Consider the following 18,210-nt stretch of genomic DNA (forward strand, 5'->3'; position numbering starts at 1 on the left):
AACCCGTTTCCACAATAGAAGAACGGTTAAATTTGCAGGCACCCTTTACTGTTAAGAAACACTTTGAATCGTCCGAACGATGCGGCTTCGTTCCTGGTGGGCCTGCCTCCTCGGCTATTGTGTGTAAGTGGTGAAGGGCGGCCAAAAGGTAGGCCCCAATGTTTGATGAAAAGTATATAAAAGTGGAGCGCCCGGGTGAAATTTCAAACAGTAGTCAGTGCAATTTCCATCCGTACATTTCCTCGTAGAAAGGCGAAAGGCGATCGCGTACCGAAACTGCAACTGGGAAGAAAAATAGCAACAACATACACCCCATCGTCGTTGGAAAATTTACTTTGAAGCAGCAACAGCAGCAGCAGTTGAAGAACTGTTCTTCCTCATTCAAAGCTGTGAATTGTGTTGACCAATCAAATGGACTGTGAAGAGCGTGCATAAAGGGTGAATTGAGTGTTCGCAGTAGAACCTTGAAAGTGCGCCGATCGAAGATGTGGAAAATTGTAAGTTCAAGATAGGGTTTATGAGAATCCATTCAATGCTAATGAACTCGTGTGACAATAAGTGTTGAACTGGTGCATGGTCACAGACCAGAAGAATGAGCTGATAGCCAGTGTGTTGGGGCAATGAAGAATGGAAATGAGCGGTGGTTTGGAATGCAATTGTTTCATGCTACAGCCTGTTCATGGATGCAAAAAAAACACACATGACCAAAGTGCACCTGCAGATTCAGCTGTGTTTAATGAACTGAAACTGGTTAGGACAGTTTGTGACGAAATTGAACTGATTAAGCCATATAGAACAATATAGAACAATATAAAAGTGAATGGTGAATAATGGTTTCATGTATAGTAGGATGGTGCAAAACATACTTTTTAAGCAAAATCGTCAATAACTGGCGTATGGAAGCTAAAATCAAGGAGAAAGTAATGGAGTATGGTTCATTACAATGTTTTCTACGAAGATCGAGAGATTTCGAACTACAAAATGATGATTTTTCATGATTTTCAAGGCATTTTTTAGATTGATTCCAAAATGATTGCGGGGCAAAATGGCTGATTCATGGTGCAATATGGCAAGACGCACGACAACATCGCATGATAGAGACAAAACATAACCTGCAAGCAAGGTTGCAAAGACTCATTTCAGCTAAAATAATGTTTTTCGGAATAATAAAACCAAAAGATGGTATGATGGCATGTTTTACTTGTAACTTACAAGAAGAGGTTACAAAGTATGCGTTGGAAACATAAAACCTGGAGATTTTGCTTTCTATGAGTCACAATCAGCGATTTGCTGATCGCTGAGTGAGTGAGTGAGTTTGTGAAAAATCGCTGATTGTGACTCTCATGAAGTGAAATAAACAAGTTTAATATGTCAAACACATTCTTTGCAACCTCTTCTTGCATCCTACCTATTCAAAATTTGATCATGGCATCTAATTATTTCATAATTTAGAAAAACATTGTTTTAGCTGAAATGAGTCTTTGCAACCTTGCCTGCAAGTAGAGAACACAAAGGCATGAGTTATTTCAAATGATTATTCCTTTATGTTACATCCGAAATAAGGTATCAATAGAGTGTTAAACTGTGATTCATGAAGTAAAACATCTAAAAAAATATACGAAAAGTTAATTCGTTCCATTCTTTTGTGCTATATGCTGTTAAAAGCTTAATTTTCATTCGATGATTTTAACAACTGTGTCATCTTTTGCACATAATGCATTTTTTAAGGAATCAGTAAATCAATATATGATTTTATGATCAGTAGTTATTTGTGAATCCTCCAGTTAAAAACAAACACAATCCGTTACCTGGAAAATGGATCCGAGGAAAAGTTATCGTTGTTTTTCAATAATGGCCCAACTAACAATTTTCACAATGTAAACGCTTTACTCATTTCCTTTATACAGCCTCAAGCAGTATTCAAAAACGTTATACGATATGAGGCAACCTTTACTCAACCTCTATACAAGGAAATCTGGCGAACTTATTCAGCTACTTATGGCTGTTGAGACGGGATGGGACAAGCTCTTATTGCATTTCTAATTACGCTTCTATACAGCTGTTATCCTGTTGTTAAGTTGTGTGTAAACTTGAAAGGTACTTATTAAACATTTTCCCCGTTATCCAATAATCACTACACAGCTTTTTCTTAAAGCCGGGTTAAATATTGTTCATGACTTTTTTTTTTAGGAATTTATTGAGTTTATTTTGCTGTGAATCAATTAATCAAAATTAGTTATAAGCACTCCACCACATTATTTACCCTGCACCGGAACCTGGAATCGAACTCGAGACGCCTGTATTGGCAAACCTTGACACTACCAACTTAGCCACACCAACACTTTGAACTGACGTAGAAACATCTACATGCTTTTTTACAACATGATCTCTGAGTAGAGACTTTATAATACTGCACATGAATCACTTTCCTCTACTAGTTACTTCAGCTTTGTAAAGGAGCAGAGTAAAAGCTGTAAAACTGCACACGTCTAAAAATAAACCTACACAGCATAAAATAAATTTAAATATTACATCCAAGAGGATGCATTTTAATCAATGTCAAATCTCATGTAATTTTTATGGCCACGACAATAAACAAATGCAGTAAAAGCCGCGTATTGTCAGTTTATGCACTGTATTAATGATGATTTTGTCCTTTTTGGCAAGTAATATTACATGATGTGATATTAAAATTAATTTTTGGATGACTGTAAAAATTACGACTGCTGTAAATTGGGCTTGCCGAAGTGAAGTGAGGTATGACGAAAAGGTGCTGTACCCTATGGAACAGATCGGTGCAGGTTTAAGAGTCCTGCTAAATGTTGTTTTGTATTATTGTTTTTTAACACTTCGAACAGGATGCCTCCGAAAAACGTGTAACGGCAAATCAGCAATGACATACAGTATATCGCAAAATTGAGCGAACACCCTAGGGGAACATTTTTTGAAACATTCTGAATAGATATATATATTTTTTTAAATCTTGGCTGGTGGTTAAACAGATGTTTACTGATTTGTCGTTTTAGTTTTGGACTTTATTGGAATAATCTGTATGCAATTAGATAAAACGCACGATTTTCAATTTTTTACCTAGTAGACGAATTTTAGTAAAATTAGTGGAATATGAATGATCTTGTTTGCCTATGGTTTGTTTTCCGTCGATCTTGTTTTCCGTGCTGAGCACCAATGCTACCGACGCCAGGGAGGCAGCTCCCACACCTGGACCCTACCTATCGACCCATCAACTCATGAACCGGGGACCAACGGGTTTACTTCCCGCGGCGCCGACTGGGATTGAACTCAGACCTTCTGGGGTGAGAGATAATCACGCTTAACACTACACCACCGGCGCCGCTATCAATGATCTTTATAATGACTAAAATGAGCAAAATTTCAAAAAGTTTAGTTCATTATATTTCAAGATATTAAGGTTTTTCTAACATCAGACAAACAAAGGAATTCGTAGATCGCTTGCATGTAGGGAAGATCACGGGTTCCCAATACATCTCTTACTTCACGGAAGGATTGTCTAACTCGGGCCACTAGGGTATCTAATAGTCGTGCTCTGGAGGCGTCATTACCCGGGCAATACCAAACTGCGTGATCGCTGTCATCATAACCGGTTCTGCACCTACATATATTACTGTCAACGAGGTTTATTCTGTAGAGATGTGCGTCTAGCGAGTAGTGGTTGGACATAAGTCTTGACATCACGCGAATGAATCCCTGACTTACGTCCAGATCTTTGAACCACGCTCTTGAAGAAACATTTGTAATAATGGAATGTAACCACCGCCCAAGAGAATTACTTGTCCAATCGTTTTGCCAACTTAAAAGAGAACTCTGACGTTCTAATGGGAAACATTCTGAAGTAATGAAATTGGGTTGTTAGCGGAATGCTAAAATAAAACAGCAAAAAAGGTTCCATTTAATTCCACTTAATTAATTTTGGTATCCATGACAGATACGTATTTCGACTACAATGTCATTCCCACTAAAGAACTATTCAAAATCTAACCCCCTTAAGTACTCATCCCCTAGGTATAAAAGTCAAGATCACAGGTATAAAAATGAAACTACAATGTGTTGAATCGGAACCTACCTAACTAATTAAAACCAAAGATTTAAGTAAACTAAAGGAGAAAAATTTATTCAACTCTCTAATAAGGAAAACATTCGTCATGTGAAATTTTCTATCATAAATTTCGCCTTGTTGCGCGCCCACCTTTGCGAGAGAGTCTGCCTTCTCATTGCCTGGGATTGAGCAATGTGAGGGGACCCATACAAAGGTAATCATATATGATCTTTCGACCAGCACACTCATCTGCTCCCTTACCTTTCATCGACCAAATATCTTCAATCGAACTGAGACTATCCGAGAAGATGAAGTAATGGTCTATGGGCATGTCGGAAATCATCCCCAATGCGAAGTTGATTGCTGCTAGCTCAGCAACATAAACGGAACAAGGTTCCTGAAGTTTCCGAAAGGCGGTTGAGTATTCATTGAAAACGCCGAAGCCAGTAAATCCAGCAATGCGTGATCCATCAGTGAAAAATCTTCTATTGCAATTGACTTGTTGGTAGGCTTAACTACCCCGGCCTATTAAGCACAACCCGTATTTAGCCTTTCTTAATCTAGCGCAGTTTAGCACCAAACGGAATGTTATTATTACTGATGGCTTTCAAATTTATTTACCTTTCCGTACGTACCGTAAGATTTGATAAAGAGAAACCAATCGTTGAGATATTTTCAAAAGTCTAACACTGCTTCTTGACGCCAAACTCGGCCTACGGATTCGTAACTCAACCTAACGCATTCAAACGCCAATGAATTCACTTCGGCCTATCGGATGAAGATAAAACATGATTCGGTCGGAGCGCTTCTTTTGTTTTTTGGGAATAATGACTTGTTAACTCTGAAAGCATGGATTTATTTGAACTTTTCTGCTCGTTAGGCCCAAAATGGGCGATTAGGCCGAAGTAGTTGTCTACCCTACTTTTCAGTAAAAATACGGAGAATTGAGATAGGTCGAAGTTGATCTGGAACTCCTTAAATAGCCTGTATCATGGAGAAATCATAGTCAATGGAGGAACTGTAGTTAGTAAAGCGTACACCAGGAGGGTCATAGCACGGAAGACTAATATCCGATGACATATAATTAAGGTAGATTCGCACGAATCTAGACTGGATGCTCAATTCGACCATTTCTTCGAAGTTTTCAATCACAAGGTTGTTACTGACACTACATATAATCAATATTCTTAATGAGAGCTCCCAGAAACAGGGGCTTTACTACCGCTAGAACCTCAACCTAGGCTCATATTGTGTGTTGAATGCATACAGCCAAGGGTAATACGTAAACAACGATATTGAATGCGTTCCAATTTAATTAGGTGGCTTTTTCTTGCTGAGAGGAAGCAAACAGAGCCAGACTCAAGAACTGAAAGAATATTCGTTTTATACAGTTTAATTAGGTCTTCCGGGTGAGCACCACACCATGTCCCGAGAATTGATCGTAGAAAGTTGATCCTTTGTTGACACTTACTTTTAATAAACTCAACCAAATAAGTCCAACACTGTACCAATAATTGATAAATTTATGATGATTTAGTAGCCAGAAATTCAGAAACGTGTGTCTTTTAATTATGCTTTTAAAGTTGATTTTTTTCAAAAAAAAATAGGACATCTGTACGCTCAATTTTGAGATACACTGTATATTAGCCATTTCTCGATGAGTTTAATAAATTGTGGTAACACTACGGCCCTTATTACCGGCCCTTATCGATCGATGTGATTCCCATTTGATTTACACAGCAATCACATCACCGTGAGTGACAACTGGTCACTTCACTTCATTTTTACCGTGAAGAGACACCCGTAATAAGGTTCTAGAATTCCTAGGGTCCGTAGATTATTTTGATTGTACAAAGGTTGAAAATTTGGTCGTCTGCTTTTCTTTAAAGCGAATGGATTCGTTACTGTTTTTAAAGGTGTGTTTATGGGTTTTGTACGCGGATTTGCAAGTAGCTTAAGATCTATAATTTTGATTAATGAGCAACAATGTCCATAATAAGCCAGCATATAGTCATGGTTCCTATATATGGACCCTGGCGACAACGGAACGGTCTTCTGGAAGTTCCGGAACATCCACGAGATCCATAGAGATCCACGCTTTTTTTTAACATTAGGAATGTGATACAAGAAAGAATTTGGAGTTGTGACATAAAAATAAACCTGGATGGCCATGGGACCGTCCTCCGGAATATCCGCAAAAGTGGTACATACTAGAGCTCCGTGGTTTCTTCAAAAACGCTTGGAACTGTGATATAACAAAGAATTTGGGGTCGTGGCTATGGGACCGTCCTCTGAAAGATCCAGAACATCTGTAAAAGATAATATATTTGAAACTAGTTCTAGAGCTCCGTGGTTTTCCGAAAACACTTGAAATATATAAATATATATATGGATCATTCCAGCTCAAGGCACTTTAGAGCAAAATCAAAAAAGGCGTTTGTTCAGAATGCCAAAATAAGCGGTTTGGCAAAGTTTGGCTCAAATCGGTGACATCGACCACAACTTTTTTAAATTCTGTACCCACTTGAACTGGAATGACCCATATAAGAAAAAATTTCTCCTTTCTTTGGCTAAATTCAAAATACAATATTACCTACGGGAGACATCTGAAGTGGAGACATTCTCTCTTGCTTTATGTAAACGATCACCAATCAGCGATCGATATTTAAATTGAGAGTGTGGTTAACTGAGAGAAAAGTGTGTGTAATGGAGAAGGCGTTAATAGCTGCTTGGTAACAAATCCTTGGAAACAGTGAAGTGTGAACTTGATCCTTATGGGACAGAAAGTGGAATCGCTGACATGTGTCTTCAATCATCGAACCGCTTTATGCAGTTCGTTAGCTTGGGAAAATATTTGAAACATGGTCCCACGAGTGTGGTCTTGAAACTAATGGTTCTTGGAATTTGATGACGTGTAAGGTTTACATGCCACAATAGGGGAAGATTTTAATGTAAAACGTTTTATTTTATCTGTATTATGGCTTTTTATTAGTATAAGGAACTATGATAAAAAAAAATGAATTTGAAGACGTGGAAATATGAACATAAACATGAATCCTAATGACCATGGGATCGTCCCCCAGCAAATCCGAAACATCCGTTAAAGTGTTCAATCCACGAAACTGATCCTAGAGCTCCACGGTTTTTTCGAAATAACTTAGAACTGGGGATTTTTTTAAAGGTTCTTAGAATACTAAGAAATTTCGCCTACATCTTCTTCTTCTTCTTCGCATTTCAAGCTTATTGCATATCGCATATTAGCTTATTGCGTGCTCTCAACTTAGTGTTCTAGATGCACTTCCACAGTTATTAATTGAGAGCTTTCGATGCCTGTACCATTTTTGCATTGGTATGATTGTGTGGCAAGTCCAATCATACTTCTATGCCCAGGGAAGTCGAGAAATTTTCCAACCCGAAAAATTCCTAGACTGGACCGGGAATTGAACCCAGCCACCTCCAGCATGGTCTTGCTTTGTAGCTGCGCCTTTACCGACTGAGCTAAGGGAGGCCCCTACATTTCGCCTACAGGTATACTTAAAAATAATTAAAAAAAAATGAGTCAGTTAATTTTTTGGGAAAATTTTAGTTAAAGTTTTCAGGATTATCTCGGACATACATAACATATAAACAAAGCACTTAACTAATGTTAACTAATGAAATGATAAGCAGGTTATCTCAGCAATCCATATACAATATAATCTGAAAAATGTTTCTCACGAAAATTTTCACGATGTAGGAACATCACAGAAAAGCAGGGAACATCATTTTCTGCACTGTGACTATATGTTTAGTATTACTTCTGCGTGAAGTCAACGATTAACATAGTTGAAGATGCTAATTTCAAATAACAGACTAAAGTGGTAATTTTTATACGATATAATGAGGAGATGAAAGTATAGAATTGATAGTTCCGTTTAGAGTACGGCAGTGTGAAAATTGCATATAGACAGTAGATAGCGAGCTGGGACAACTTTAGGAAGGTACAAATCGGTTTTATCATCTCTCTTTACCAAACTCCCCCGTTTGGAGAGGGATGGTGAGGGGTGGAACAGTGCCGCGCTTGAATAGATGGCCCAAAGCGGCTCACGACGGGCAACTGAAATCCGATCAGTAGCGATACAACTTTTTCCTCCTTCTTTGGCGAATGGACCACTCAGTGGGCTGCAACTCGCGCTTGCGGGCAGTCTTTCGTCGTGTACAGGAGAACAATCTACAACGCCACGCGTCGAAAGCATTGCTGCTGCTGATGATGATGACCACCGTTCGGTGAGACCGGAGTGAATTAGATTTTTAAATCTGTGTTAGGGAAAGCCCTTTTCGCAGTCAATCGGGGATAATTTTCATTATTATAGCAACAGTTGCACATTCAAGCAATTTGCAATAGTGACCTTTTGAAAATTGGTAAAGTGTTCATTTTAGCGGATTCGTAGCTGACATTCCAATCGGCTTGTTTAGAATTAATATCCATCCGCTTTTGACAGAGTTATAAGTGGTCAAACCCACTTTTCGTAAAGCGGTCGATTTTGATTTTTTGAAATTGCATCCCTAATATGTTGCCGAAAGACGTAGTCCTTTGTCAAAAGAAAGCACTTATCGAATCCTTTGTTGTCCCTTCATTCGTATCCCGAAATGAATTCAATGGCGTTTCAATGTGATAGATTTATCTCACTTATACACTCCACATTTTTCGGCCTCCAATTTTCATGCATTGAACCACAGCTCGGTATATCTCATCCTCCGTTCATGCGGTCTCGACTGACAACCTGCGATCATGAATCCCACATAATCGTAAGTAAATCGGGGGATGTATGATTGGTAGAAAAATGGTCTAGAAAAAGGATTGACGACAAATATTAAATAAAAAAAAAATAAAAAACCTCATACATTGAATTTTGCGTGTGAGAAATCAAATTTATACAGAGCTGAAAAAGGGCCTATCTGCTTTGATCGAATCTTTTCATCGACTTTCTCTTTCGCTAATAACTCAGCTGCAACATCATTCCCTGTGGTATTTGACGATATGGACGATAGATAAAAACCTCCTTTATCAATCTATGTGGCAAAATTAGCACGTGGTTATCAAAAGAGAAAGTCGATGAAGAGCATCGATCAAAGTAGATAGGCCCATTTTCGAGCTCCGTATCGAAATGTTATGAAGCACCTTTCAGAATGAAAGATTCTACATAAAACAGTTCGAAATAATACATAAATTTTTTGAAGTTTTAACTAGATTGTACAAATGATAATAGGTTATTGATTGTTTGAAACATCAGCAATCATTGCAGTACTTGGAAATTCTCTTATGGGGTGGGAGAGTTTATTAAAGCATGCTTCCGAAGATCAATGAAAAGCAGCAATATATACTAAATTGTACCTATGTAACAATTTAATCGGGAGTACTTAAAACAATCTTGAGGGGTTTTGGAGTACCCCATACAGCCCCACGCACTACGCCAATATTAATAATGTAAAACATTTTAACACAAAATTAGCTCAACTTCAAAATTTGATTACTGCTGATATGTTGAACAATTTCACCTAATATCTCCCATTACGACAGGTGTACATGAAAATTTAGATTGCGTTGACGTAAAACTCAACTTGTTTATAGTTCTGTCACTAAAAGCTCAGCTCCATTGATAGTAACAGGTAATACGATAGTCCCCGACACCGATAAAGCCCTCTAGCGGTGCATTTTGACGGTTCGATTGGAACAACTTTTGACAGACGTCCATACTTTTACTGTAGGGCTTTAGACACCGATGGTACGATCAATCAGTTAAAACATCAAAGTTGACCATTTTGTATGGTAAAGGGTGTACCGTTTAAAATCCGCACACACTCAAATTGCTCTAACTTTTGATCCGTTTTGTAAAATTAATTGAAATTTTGCGTAAATATAGTTTAATGTGTATTGTTGACAATCTGTTCATCAATTTTCAAAAATGGCGACGAAAAAGTTTTCAAATGGCGACGAAAGAACAGTGCGTGCGCGAAAAAGTTTTGCACGCGTACTTTGATAATAAGGATCTGTCGCATCGTGCCATCGGAAAAAAAAAACAGTTGGAAATCGCGAATTCCACGGTACCAGAACGTCTGACTGTTGATCGGAAGTGAAGATCCGGAAAAAAGCCGTAAGGTGAACGAGAACGATCACAAACGCGTGGTTGGGCCTTTAAACGGAAACCGAACGCCTCAGTTCGAGATGTGGCTAAAAATTTGCATGTGAGCCAGACTTTCGTTCAGAATACCAAAACTCGAGCTGGAATACGTACGTTTAAGGTTCAGAAGTCCCCAAACCATGACAAGAAACAGAATACGGGCGCAAAAAGCCGTTCCCGGAAGTTGTAAGACCAGAAGTTAACGAAACCACACTGCTGCGTAATAAATGACGAGACATATGTGAAGGCAGACTTCAACCAGATTCCAGGAAACCTGTTTGTGACTGCCAAGGATAAGTGTGAAGTTCCCAAGAACCTTCGGACACAGAAGATGTCGAAGTTCGCCAAAAAGTTCTTAATTTGGCAAGCGATTTGTATTTGCGGAAAGCATAGTACACCTTCCGCTACCACAAACACCATGAATGCACAGGTGTATTTGGAAGAGTGTCTCCAAAAGCGGCTTCTCCCTCTCCTGAAGGCTCACGACGGTCTGACGATCTTCTGGCCGGATTTGGCATCATGCCACAACACGAAGGACGTGCTAGAAGGGTATAAGGCGAATGATGTCGACTTCGTGCCGAAAGATCTGAACCCTCCAAACACTCCGGAACTGCGCCCAATAGAAAAATATTGGGTCATTATGAAGGAGCATCTTCTAAAACGACCTAAAGTGGTGAAGAATGTAGAGGAAATGAAGAAAGCATGGGTTAACATGAAAAAAATTGGAGGGTGGTGGACAAGACACGACCGCATTGTTGACGTAGGACAACGAATTTTTTGTTCGATTTTCTAGTAATGAGGAAAAATTCCCCTATCTTAGGGTAGTGTTAAAATGCTTGGGCGAGCTACGCCAAATTGTCGATCAAATGTATTGTTTACAAAACCTGATACGTCCTTCGAAAAAGTAATCGAGAATTCTTCCTTCTATGGCCCCTGTACATAAGGCGCCCCTGAGTGATGCCTCATAGCTTCGTCCAGCTCGACTGTCTGACTGAACAAGTGGAAGCGATTTGACAGACGTGATGATGATTTCCGTTGCTTTTCCTGTCTCTCCCCCCTCTGTTAAATGTTATGACCGAGCTCCGACTTGCTCAACAGAAGTATTCTGAAAACGACATCCCTTTCCGCTGCTCTTCCTTTCCCTCCGACCAACTCGACTATTTGGCAGCAACTGATAGTGGACCCAGACAACCAGAAGTCATATAACAATGTGCAGACAGTATCGTAAATTGCTACAGTTTATGTCAAAATCGCATATAAGAATGAGATGCATCGCATTATGTTTAAGTTAAATCGTATGGAATGCAAATTTCCGACCTCTATGCGATGATTCATTTTTTCGTCGTTCTGTATCACAAATCAAATCGGATTACATCGCAAGACTTTTAAAAGTGAATTTGTTATTACAGATTAAATCGTGTATGATGTTAAATCAACTCGTTTACAATTAAATTAAAATTTTCACGTATATGGCCTCCACTTGTGTACGTATAAGCCATTTCTTTGCATTCTATACGATTTGTTTGTTTGTATATATGTTTGTATATCACGAAAACAACTTTGAATATACGTGCATTCTGGTTGTCTGGGGAAGCTTCTTTGGACTTTAAATGATCTTTATTTCTTGTATTTGTGTGGTTTACATGTATGACTTATCAAGTGACACAGTGACGAATTCCATGCACCCGACGTTCATCAGGAAACTGATGGTGGATCTCTTTCCCCAAACGTACCGGCAGATCGGGGTGGCTAGGCTCACACGTGGACAGCGCCTGTTCTTATCCTGGTCTGTTGGCATGTGGCTCGATGTTGTCCCGAACTACTCCAGCAATCGGACGTGGCGTTTTGTCGGAACGAAACTTGCATACGTCTGCAGCTCATTGCAGTGGCAGGCGTATGAAGAAAACGATTTCGTTACCGGCAACCTGCACACGATCAATTTGCCATGTTCGATTGCTGTTGTTGCTAGGAACAAGCACCGACGCCTAGCCAACAACGACGGTGATAGTGGAAGCGATTTGGGAAACCCTTTTGTAGAAGAAAATTTAATTGTTAACTATTTAAATATTTCAGAATTATACCGTGTGACATACCACACAAACTGTATAACACTGGTAAATCTATCGACATACAAAGCATCAAAATCCATTAGTTATTGGCCAAGTTATTAGCATTTAAACTCTGACCAATTTTCGTTGCATTTCCCTGAAGACGTAGTCCTACGTCAAAAACAACAAGGGACAGCCCTATGGAGTTGTACGCAATGGTGACGTAAGACTACGTGGTCCTGTATAATAAATCTTAGTTGTTAACTGCAGCAGGAGCTTTTGTTTTGTGTAGGAATATGAATTTGAGCGGAGTCTCTCTGTTTATACTCTTTAGTATGACGCGCTTGGAATAAATAGCCCACAGCAACTCACAAAGAGCTACTCCGATCAATAGCGGTGCGGCTTCTTCCTCCTTCTATGGATGCCCATGTGGGCTGCAGCTCGCTGCTTGCAGGCAGCCTTTCGTTGTGTTCTGGAGAACAATGTTCAATCCCATGTGCCGAAAGCACTGCTGCTGCTGATGATGATGATGCCGATGAGACCAGCCTTGATAGCTATCTGCTTGCGGGAGCCTTTCGTTGTGTACTGAAGAACACCACCACTCACCACGCGGTGACTGAATAAACACCATTTGATGAGACCGGATGCAATTCAACTTTGAAATCTGTATTAGGGAAATCACTTTTCGCAGGCAATCGGTGATAATTTTTACTATCATAGCAACAGTTGCACATTCGTACAATTTTCAACAGTGATATTTTGAAAAATGATAATGCCTTAAATTAAGCAGATGCGCAGAAATATTTCTGATCTATTGGTGGTAAATTTATTGAAATTGGTCCCCCATATAGAAATTAAAGACGTAATCCGACGTTAAAACTGTCGATTTTGAGGTCGTGCAGAACCTTATGGCTGGGGTTAAGGCCAAGGTTCGTGCATCCGGATATAAAGGGGAAATAAATTAAATGAATGATGCCAAAACTAACTTTAATTGATTCTTTTTACTCCCTGAAAATTTGGTGATAATCGTATAAAAACTAGAATTTGGAGAATTAATGTTGTGTGTGCGAATTTTAAACGGTACATTCTTTATAACTCCTCCACAGGTATATGAAGCAAAACTGTATATTCACAGGCGTATCAGATAGCATGTCACAGTCTTCAGCAAAGTTGGGTCATTTTATGTAATTAAACATTTTTACAAACGAATAATGTCTCTCAAATGGATGTGGTACTGAAGAAATACCGATTTTTAAGCCATAAAATCTCAATATTTTATTTACTCTTACACAGTAGGCAAAAATTGTCCCTCCCTCTTTTTGCTCCGCTCTGTTCATCAATGCATGAAAAATCTCATTACGGTAAATATTAGATTTTGGGAATAATTGTCCCATTTTGAGATTTGACTTATTTGAGATAAGAGATTTGTACATCATGCTTTGAAGAAATTAACCCATGTATCTTTTGTGGATTACTAGATAGCGTATTGACTGTTTTCTGAAAAATTGTGTTTTTGTGAAATAAAAAACTTTCCTGGACAAAGTATGCATTGGATAAATCAAACAAAAAAGTTAAAACCGATAAATCGATTTTAAGGGTGCTTTGGAGTTTTGAGAAACTTTAAATTTATCAACTAAGGTCGAATTTTGCTCCACCTTACTCTACTGGATTATTTTACTAGAAGTAATAGAAAAACAAAAAAAAAATAGACAAATGTTTAGTCTTAATTTTCTCACTATGACGATTTTACAAATGAGACTGATATGCGAGTATCGGCAGCTTACCAATAGATGAAGAAATGCCTCTTCTATTCGATGGTTTTGACTGTCGAGTGGCGAGAGTCATGTACATAAAGTTAAAGTATACTTGTATACAAAATCATGTTTTTTTTGTTTTCAATTTCCAGATCAACCTTTTTGCACTGCTATCGACGCTCTACCCGGGAACTTCAGCCGTAGGCTCCTACGTCGACAATGCCATCGAACAGCAGCACAAGGTTATCAACGAGATGAATCAAAACTTTACCGATCTGGAAAAAGCCAGCGAAAAACTAATCAACCTGGGCACATTCGTCGGAAGCCACAAAGTCCCTCCCAAAATTGTCAAAATTACCAATACCATAGCGGTGAAGGTTCCGGTGCCATACCCGGTCAAAATTCCACACCCCGTGCCAGTTCCGGTTCCGGTCAACAGGCCGGTGCCATATCCGGTTCCAAAGGTCATCAAAATCCCGGATCCAACTCCAACACCCACGGCACCAAGCTATGCAACCACACCGGAGTCACTACCAACGCCGGCAGCGTTAACAAGCAGATCGCTGGAATCAACCGGTGCATCTCATCTGCTTATTGGGGAGCAAGAAACGGCACATTCGACTAACAATGAGCAGCTTCAAGAATTTGTACATTCCTATCCGGTGCATTCGGTGTACGATGTAGGAGTAGACTACAATCCGTACATGGGAAATAAGTTGACTTTCTCGAAGCAAACTGGTGCAGCCTCGGAATCGCAACCAATCAAGTACCATGGGTCGGACTCGCAGCAGTTGCATGAATACAGAGAACCAAGGCAGAAATATTCGAACAACAAACATAATTATGCCGGTTATCGTTCTTCGGCTAAGCTGCAAGCAACTGCGAGGCCGACTCATACATATACCGAGTACGCTTATTCAACCGGTCAACCGGAATCGGCTCCTTCCACTGGCCAAGGCTTCCAACCGGAGGTGATTCCGAATTCCTACAAGTCTCCCACTAAATCATCGTATTTTTCGAAAGAATACGAGAAATATCCCACTCCCAAATTTCCAAGACCAACTAGCTCTTCGTTCCCCACTAGTCCAACTTTCAGTACCCAAGATTCTTCGTACGCGAGAGAAGAGAATCATTTTGATGGTAACAGCTTCAAGGAATACCACCATAAGCCTTCCTCGACGGGAACCTCCTTCCATACAGTCAAAGAATCTTACCCACGGTACGAACAACCAAATTTGAAACAGTACCACTACCAGAAACCTACTGCTGAAAGCTACATTAGACTCTCTGAAAACACAGGTCTTCATCACAAATCCCAAAAGTATTTGGAACATTATCAAAAACCAACTGCCATGAGCTACACCACTGCATACCACGACACAGAGCACAAAGAAGCTGCAGAATCCTCTGCTCACTACAAACAGTACGAACAACACGATGAATCTTATCTGACAAATGCCGATACTTATTCTGGACATAAAAACCCTTCTGAACAATACGAAACTCATGATCTCTACGCCAAGCCCAGTGCCTCTCCCGAGGCCTACTCTCAATACGAGGCCAAAGAACCTCAATATACCCCTCAGGAGTACAAGCCATACTACGCTAAGCCAACTCCCGTTTCTGAAGCCCTCTCTTATTTGGAACAAAAAGAACCGTCTCAAAACTCCGAACACGTAGTTCACGTGAAGCCTCAAAGTTATCATTCAAAACTTTCCAAAGAGCACAAAGCTCGTTACCCTTCAAAATCAAGCACCATCCCTTACAACTTCCCTAGTGATTCCCACCTGCATCCATCCTATCACGAATCGAAACACAAGCCCCACCAATACTACTCCTCCAGCCCAGAACAACCCTCAATTGACGAAGATTCTCGTTCCGAACAAAAGTACTACCACTATCGCAGCCCAAGTCCTTCCCCTTCAACCCATATAACCTCTTACGACCATGCCTCGGCCAGCGGAACTGAGTACCAGTATGCATCACAACACCATAAAGAAGGTTCCGATATGCTCGAGTCCTCCTCGAAAGATCACCAGGCGTACGAGCGGGCAGTCGAGCAAGATCACCAAGCGACACATCCGAACGAGTACGCTGAATATAGCCACGAGCACATGCACCATCATCATCCTGCCACCGGGGACGGCGGAAGGGATTATTAAGTCGTGTTGTACAACAACTTTCCACCAACGAAACTACAGAGAGGAACACCGACAAACGGCTACGAACACGAGGGCCGGCGTGTAAACTAGTATTTATTTTTTACGTCATCCATACCCATTGCTTCAAACATTGTCTCGCGCTTCTTCACCGTACGATAGTGAAGAAAATAGCCAGAATGTAAACTGCATGTTGGCGCTTTCCTTCTTCCTTCATCGTTTTCCTCCAAGCACTACTGCCCAGTGGAAAGCAGAAGCAAAAGAAGCTACATTCATACATACATACATATACTAATAATTGTTAACTAGTTGGTAAGTAGTGTGCAATTGTTTTACAAACTGATCTATAGATTTCATGAGCAAAGCGAACAATAAAATAATAATTTATCGAGTGACTAATAAAACGGTTTTGTATTTACCTTAACTTGAGGAGAAATGCCAAATGTTTTGCTTGCAGACTGCTACCTAATGGTACAAACAAAACATGTTTTACACAACATCAGTTCCCTGGGGACAATCAATTAAGTCATGCACATAAAGAATATTCCCAGAGATGGCACTGTTTTCATTGATTTGTTTTCCATCGATCTTGTTTTCCGTACTGAGTACCAATGCTACCGACGCCAGGAAGGCAGCTCCCACACCTGGACCCTACCTATCGACCCATCAACTCAAGAACCGGGGACCAACGGCTTTACTTCCCTTGATCAGAGATGTTATGCCTCAGAAAATCCCGGCGGCGCCGACTAGGATTGAACCCAGGCCCATTGGGGTGAGAGGTAATCAAGCTTACCACTCACCACTCACCATCGGCGCCGCTGGCGCTGTTTCCTTGGTAGGCATCGTTGAAATTCAGTATGGAAGACGAGAGAAAATCTAATATTTTCAATAATCACAAGCAGCAATCAAGAATTTACGTGGCCAAGTGCATATAGTAAATATCTACTTTTCTTTCAACCTTACTTCCAAGCGAGCTTCCAAGAGCAGAAGCGTTAACTTCATAGAATTATTGGGGGGGGGGGATGGTAAAGATGGTTTGAAAAAAAAAAAGTTGACTCATGGATTTTTAGTCAAGCAAACATAGATTTAGGGTAGAGAACTACCTTGGCCTAATCGCCTATTATGGGCCTATCTAGCAGAAAACATCATATAAACCTGGCCGGCGCCGGTGGTGTAGTGGTAAGCGTGACTGCTTTCTTACCCCAATGGGTCTGGGTTCAATCCCAGTCGAGGTCGGTGGGATTTTTCTGAGGCATAAAAATCTCTGATCACGTCTTCCTTCGGAAGGGAAGTAAAGCCGTTGGTCCCGGCCCATGTGTGTTGATGAATGGGTGCGATATCCTACGCAGGTGTGGAAGCTGCCTTCCTGCAGATTCGATTGCCGTCAATGGATGGCAATCGATGTCCGTCGGTGATTGGCACTAGATTGCGGAACAGAGACCAACGTTAAATAAAGGAGAAAAAATCATATAAACCGTAAATTCGGCATAAACAAGTCATTTGTGCATTTGGTACGACACTTTAGTTCAAAAGCTACCGAACGAAGTCGATAAGAACGTGTGATATGAATGTTTGCACCCATTATTCTCAAAAACAAAAGAAGCGGTCCGACCGAATCAATTTTTATCTTCAACCAACAGGCCGAAGTAAATGGCGCTCCAATGGCGTTTCAATGCATTAGGCCGAGTTTAGAATCCGTAGGCCGAGTTTGGGGTCAAGAAGTAGTGTTAGATTTTAAAAAATATCTCAGCAGGTAAATAAATTTAAAAGGCATTTGCAAATTTAAAAGGCATTTGCAATAAAAACATTCTAGAGGCAAAGAGTGGGTTGTGCTTAGTACAGGGCTGATAGCAGTGTTAAGCAATAAAAATAGTGAATTAGTGACTAAAAGCATTTAAAAGAGTGACTAAAAAGTTACCAAAATCATTTTAAAAAGTTACCAAAATGTGACATAAACATTATCAGAAAACTTTCAGAAATAGAATCATGCAAATTGATTTGTCAGTCATCCAA

The 18,210-nt window shown here is 40.0% G+C and overlaps 1 protein-coding gene across 1 annotated transcript; it reads left to right on the forward strand.

Annotated features, from left to right (window-relative positions):
- The first annotated feature begins 375 nt into the window (after positions 1 to 375).
- On the forward strand, positions 376 to 16,200 carry LOC135712204 (uncharacterized). The gene is made up of 2 exons (XM_065235165.1): positions 376 to 497; positions 14,191 to 16,200. The coding sequence occupies exons 1-2, from the start codon at positions 486 to 488 to the stop codon at positions 16,198 to 16,200; spliced, it is 2,022 nt and encodes a 673-aa protein (XP_065091237.1). The 5' UTR covers positions 376 to 485.
- Positions 16,201 to 18,210: the final 2,010 nt, after the last annotated feature.

The sequence above is a fragment of the Ochlerotatus camptorhynchus genome, unplaced genomic scaffold (genome assembly GCF_037179485.1).
Source record: "Ochlerotatus camptorhynchus isolate MF236.1 unplaced genomic scaffold, CSIRO-AGI_Acam_v1.1 ptg000465l, whole genome shotgun sequence".
NCBI classification, from domain to species: Eukaryota; Metazoa; Arthropoda; class Insecta; order Diptera; family Culicidae; genus Ochlerotatus; species Ochlerotatus camptorhynchus.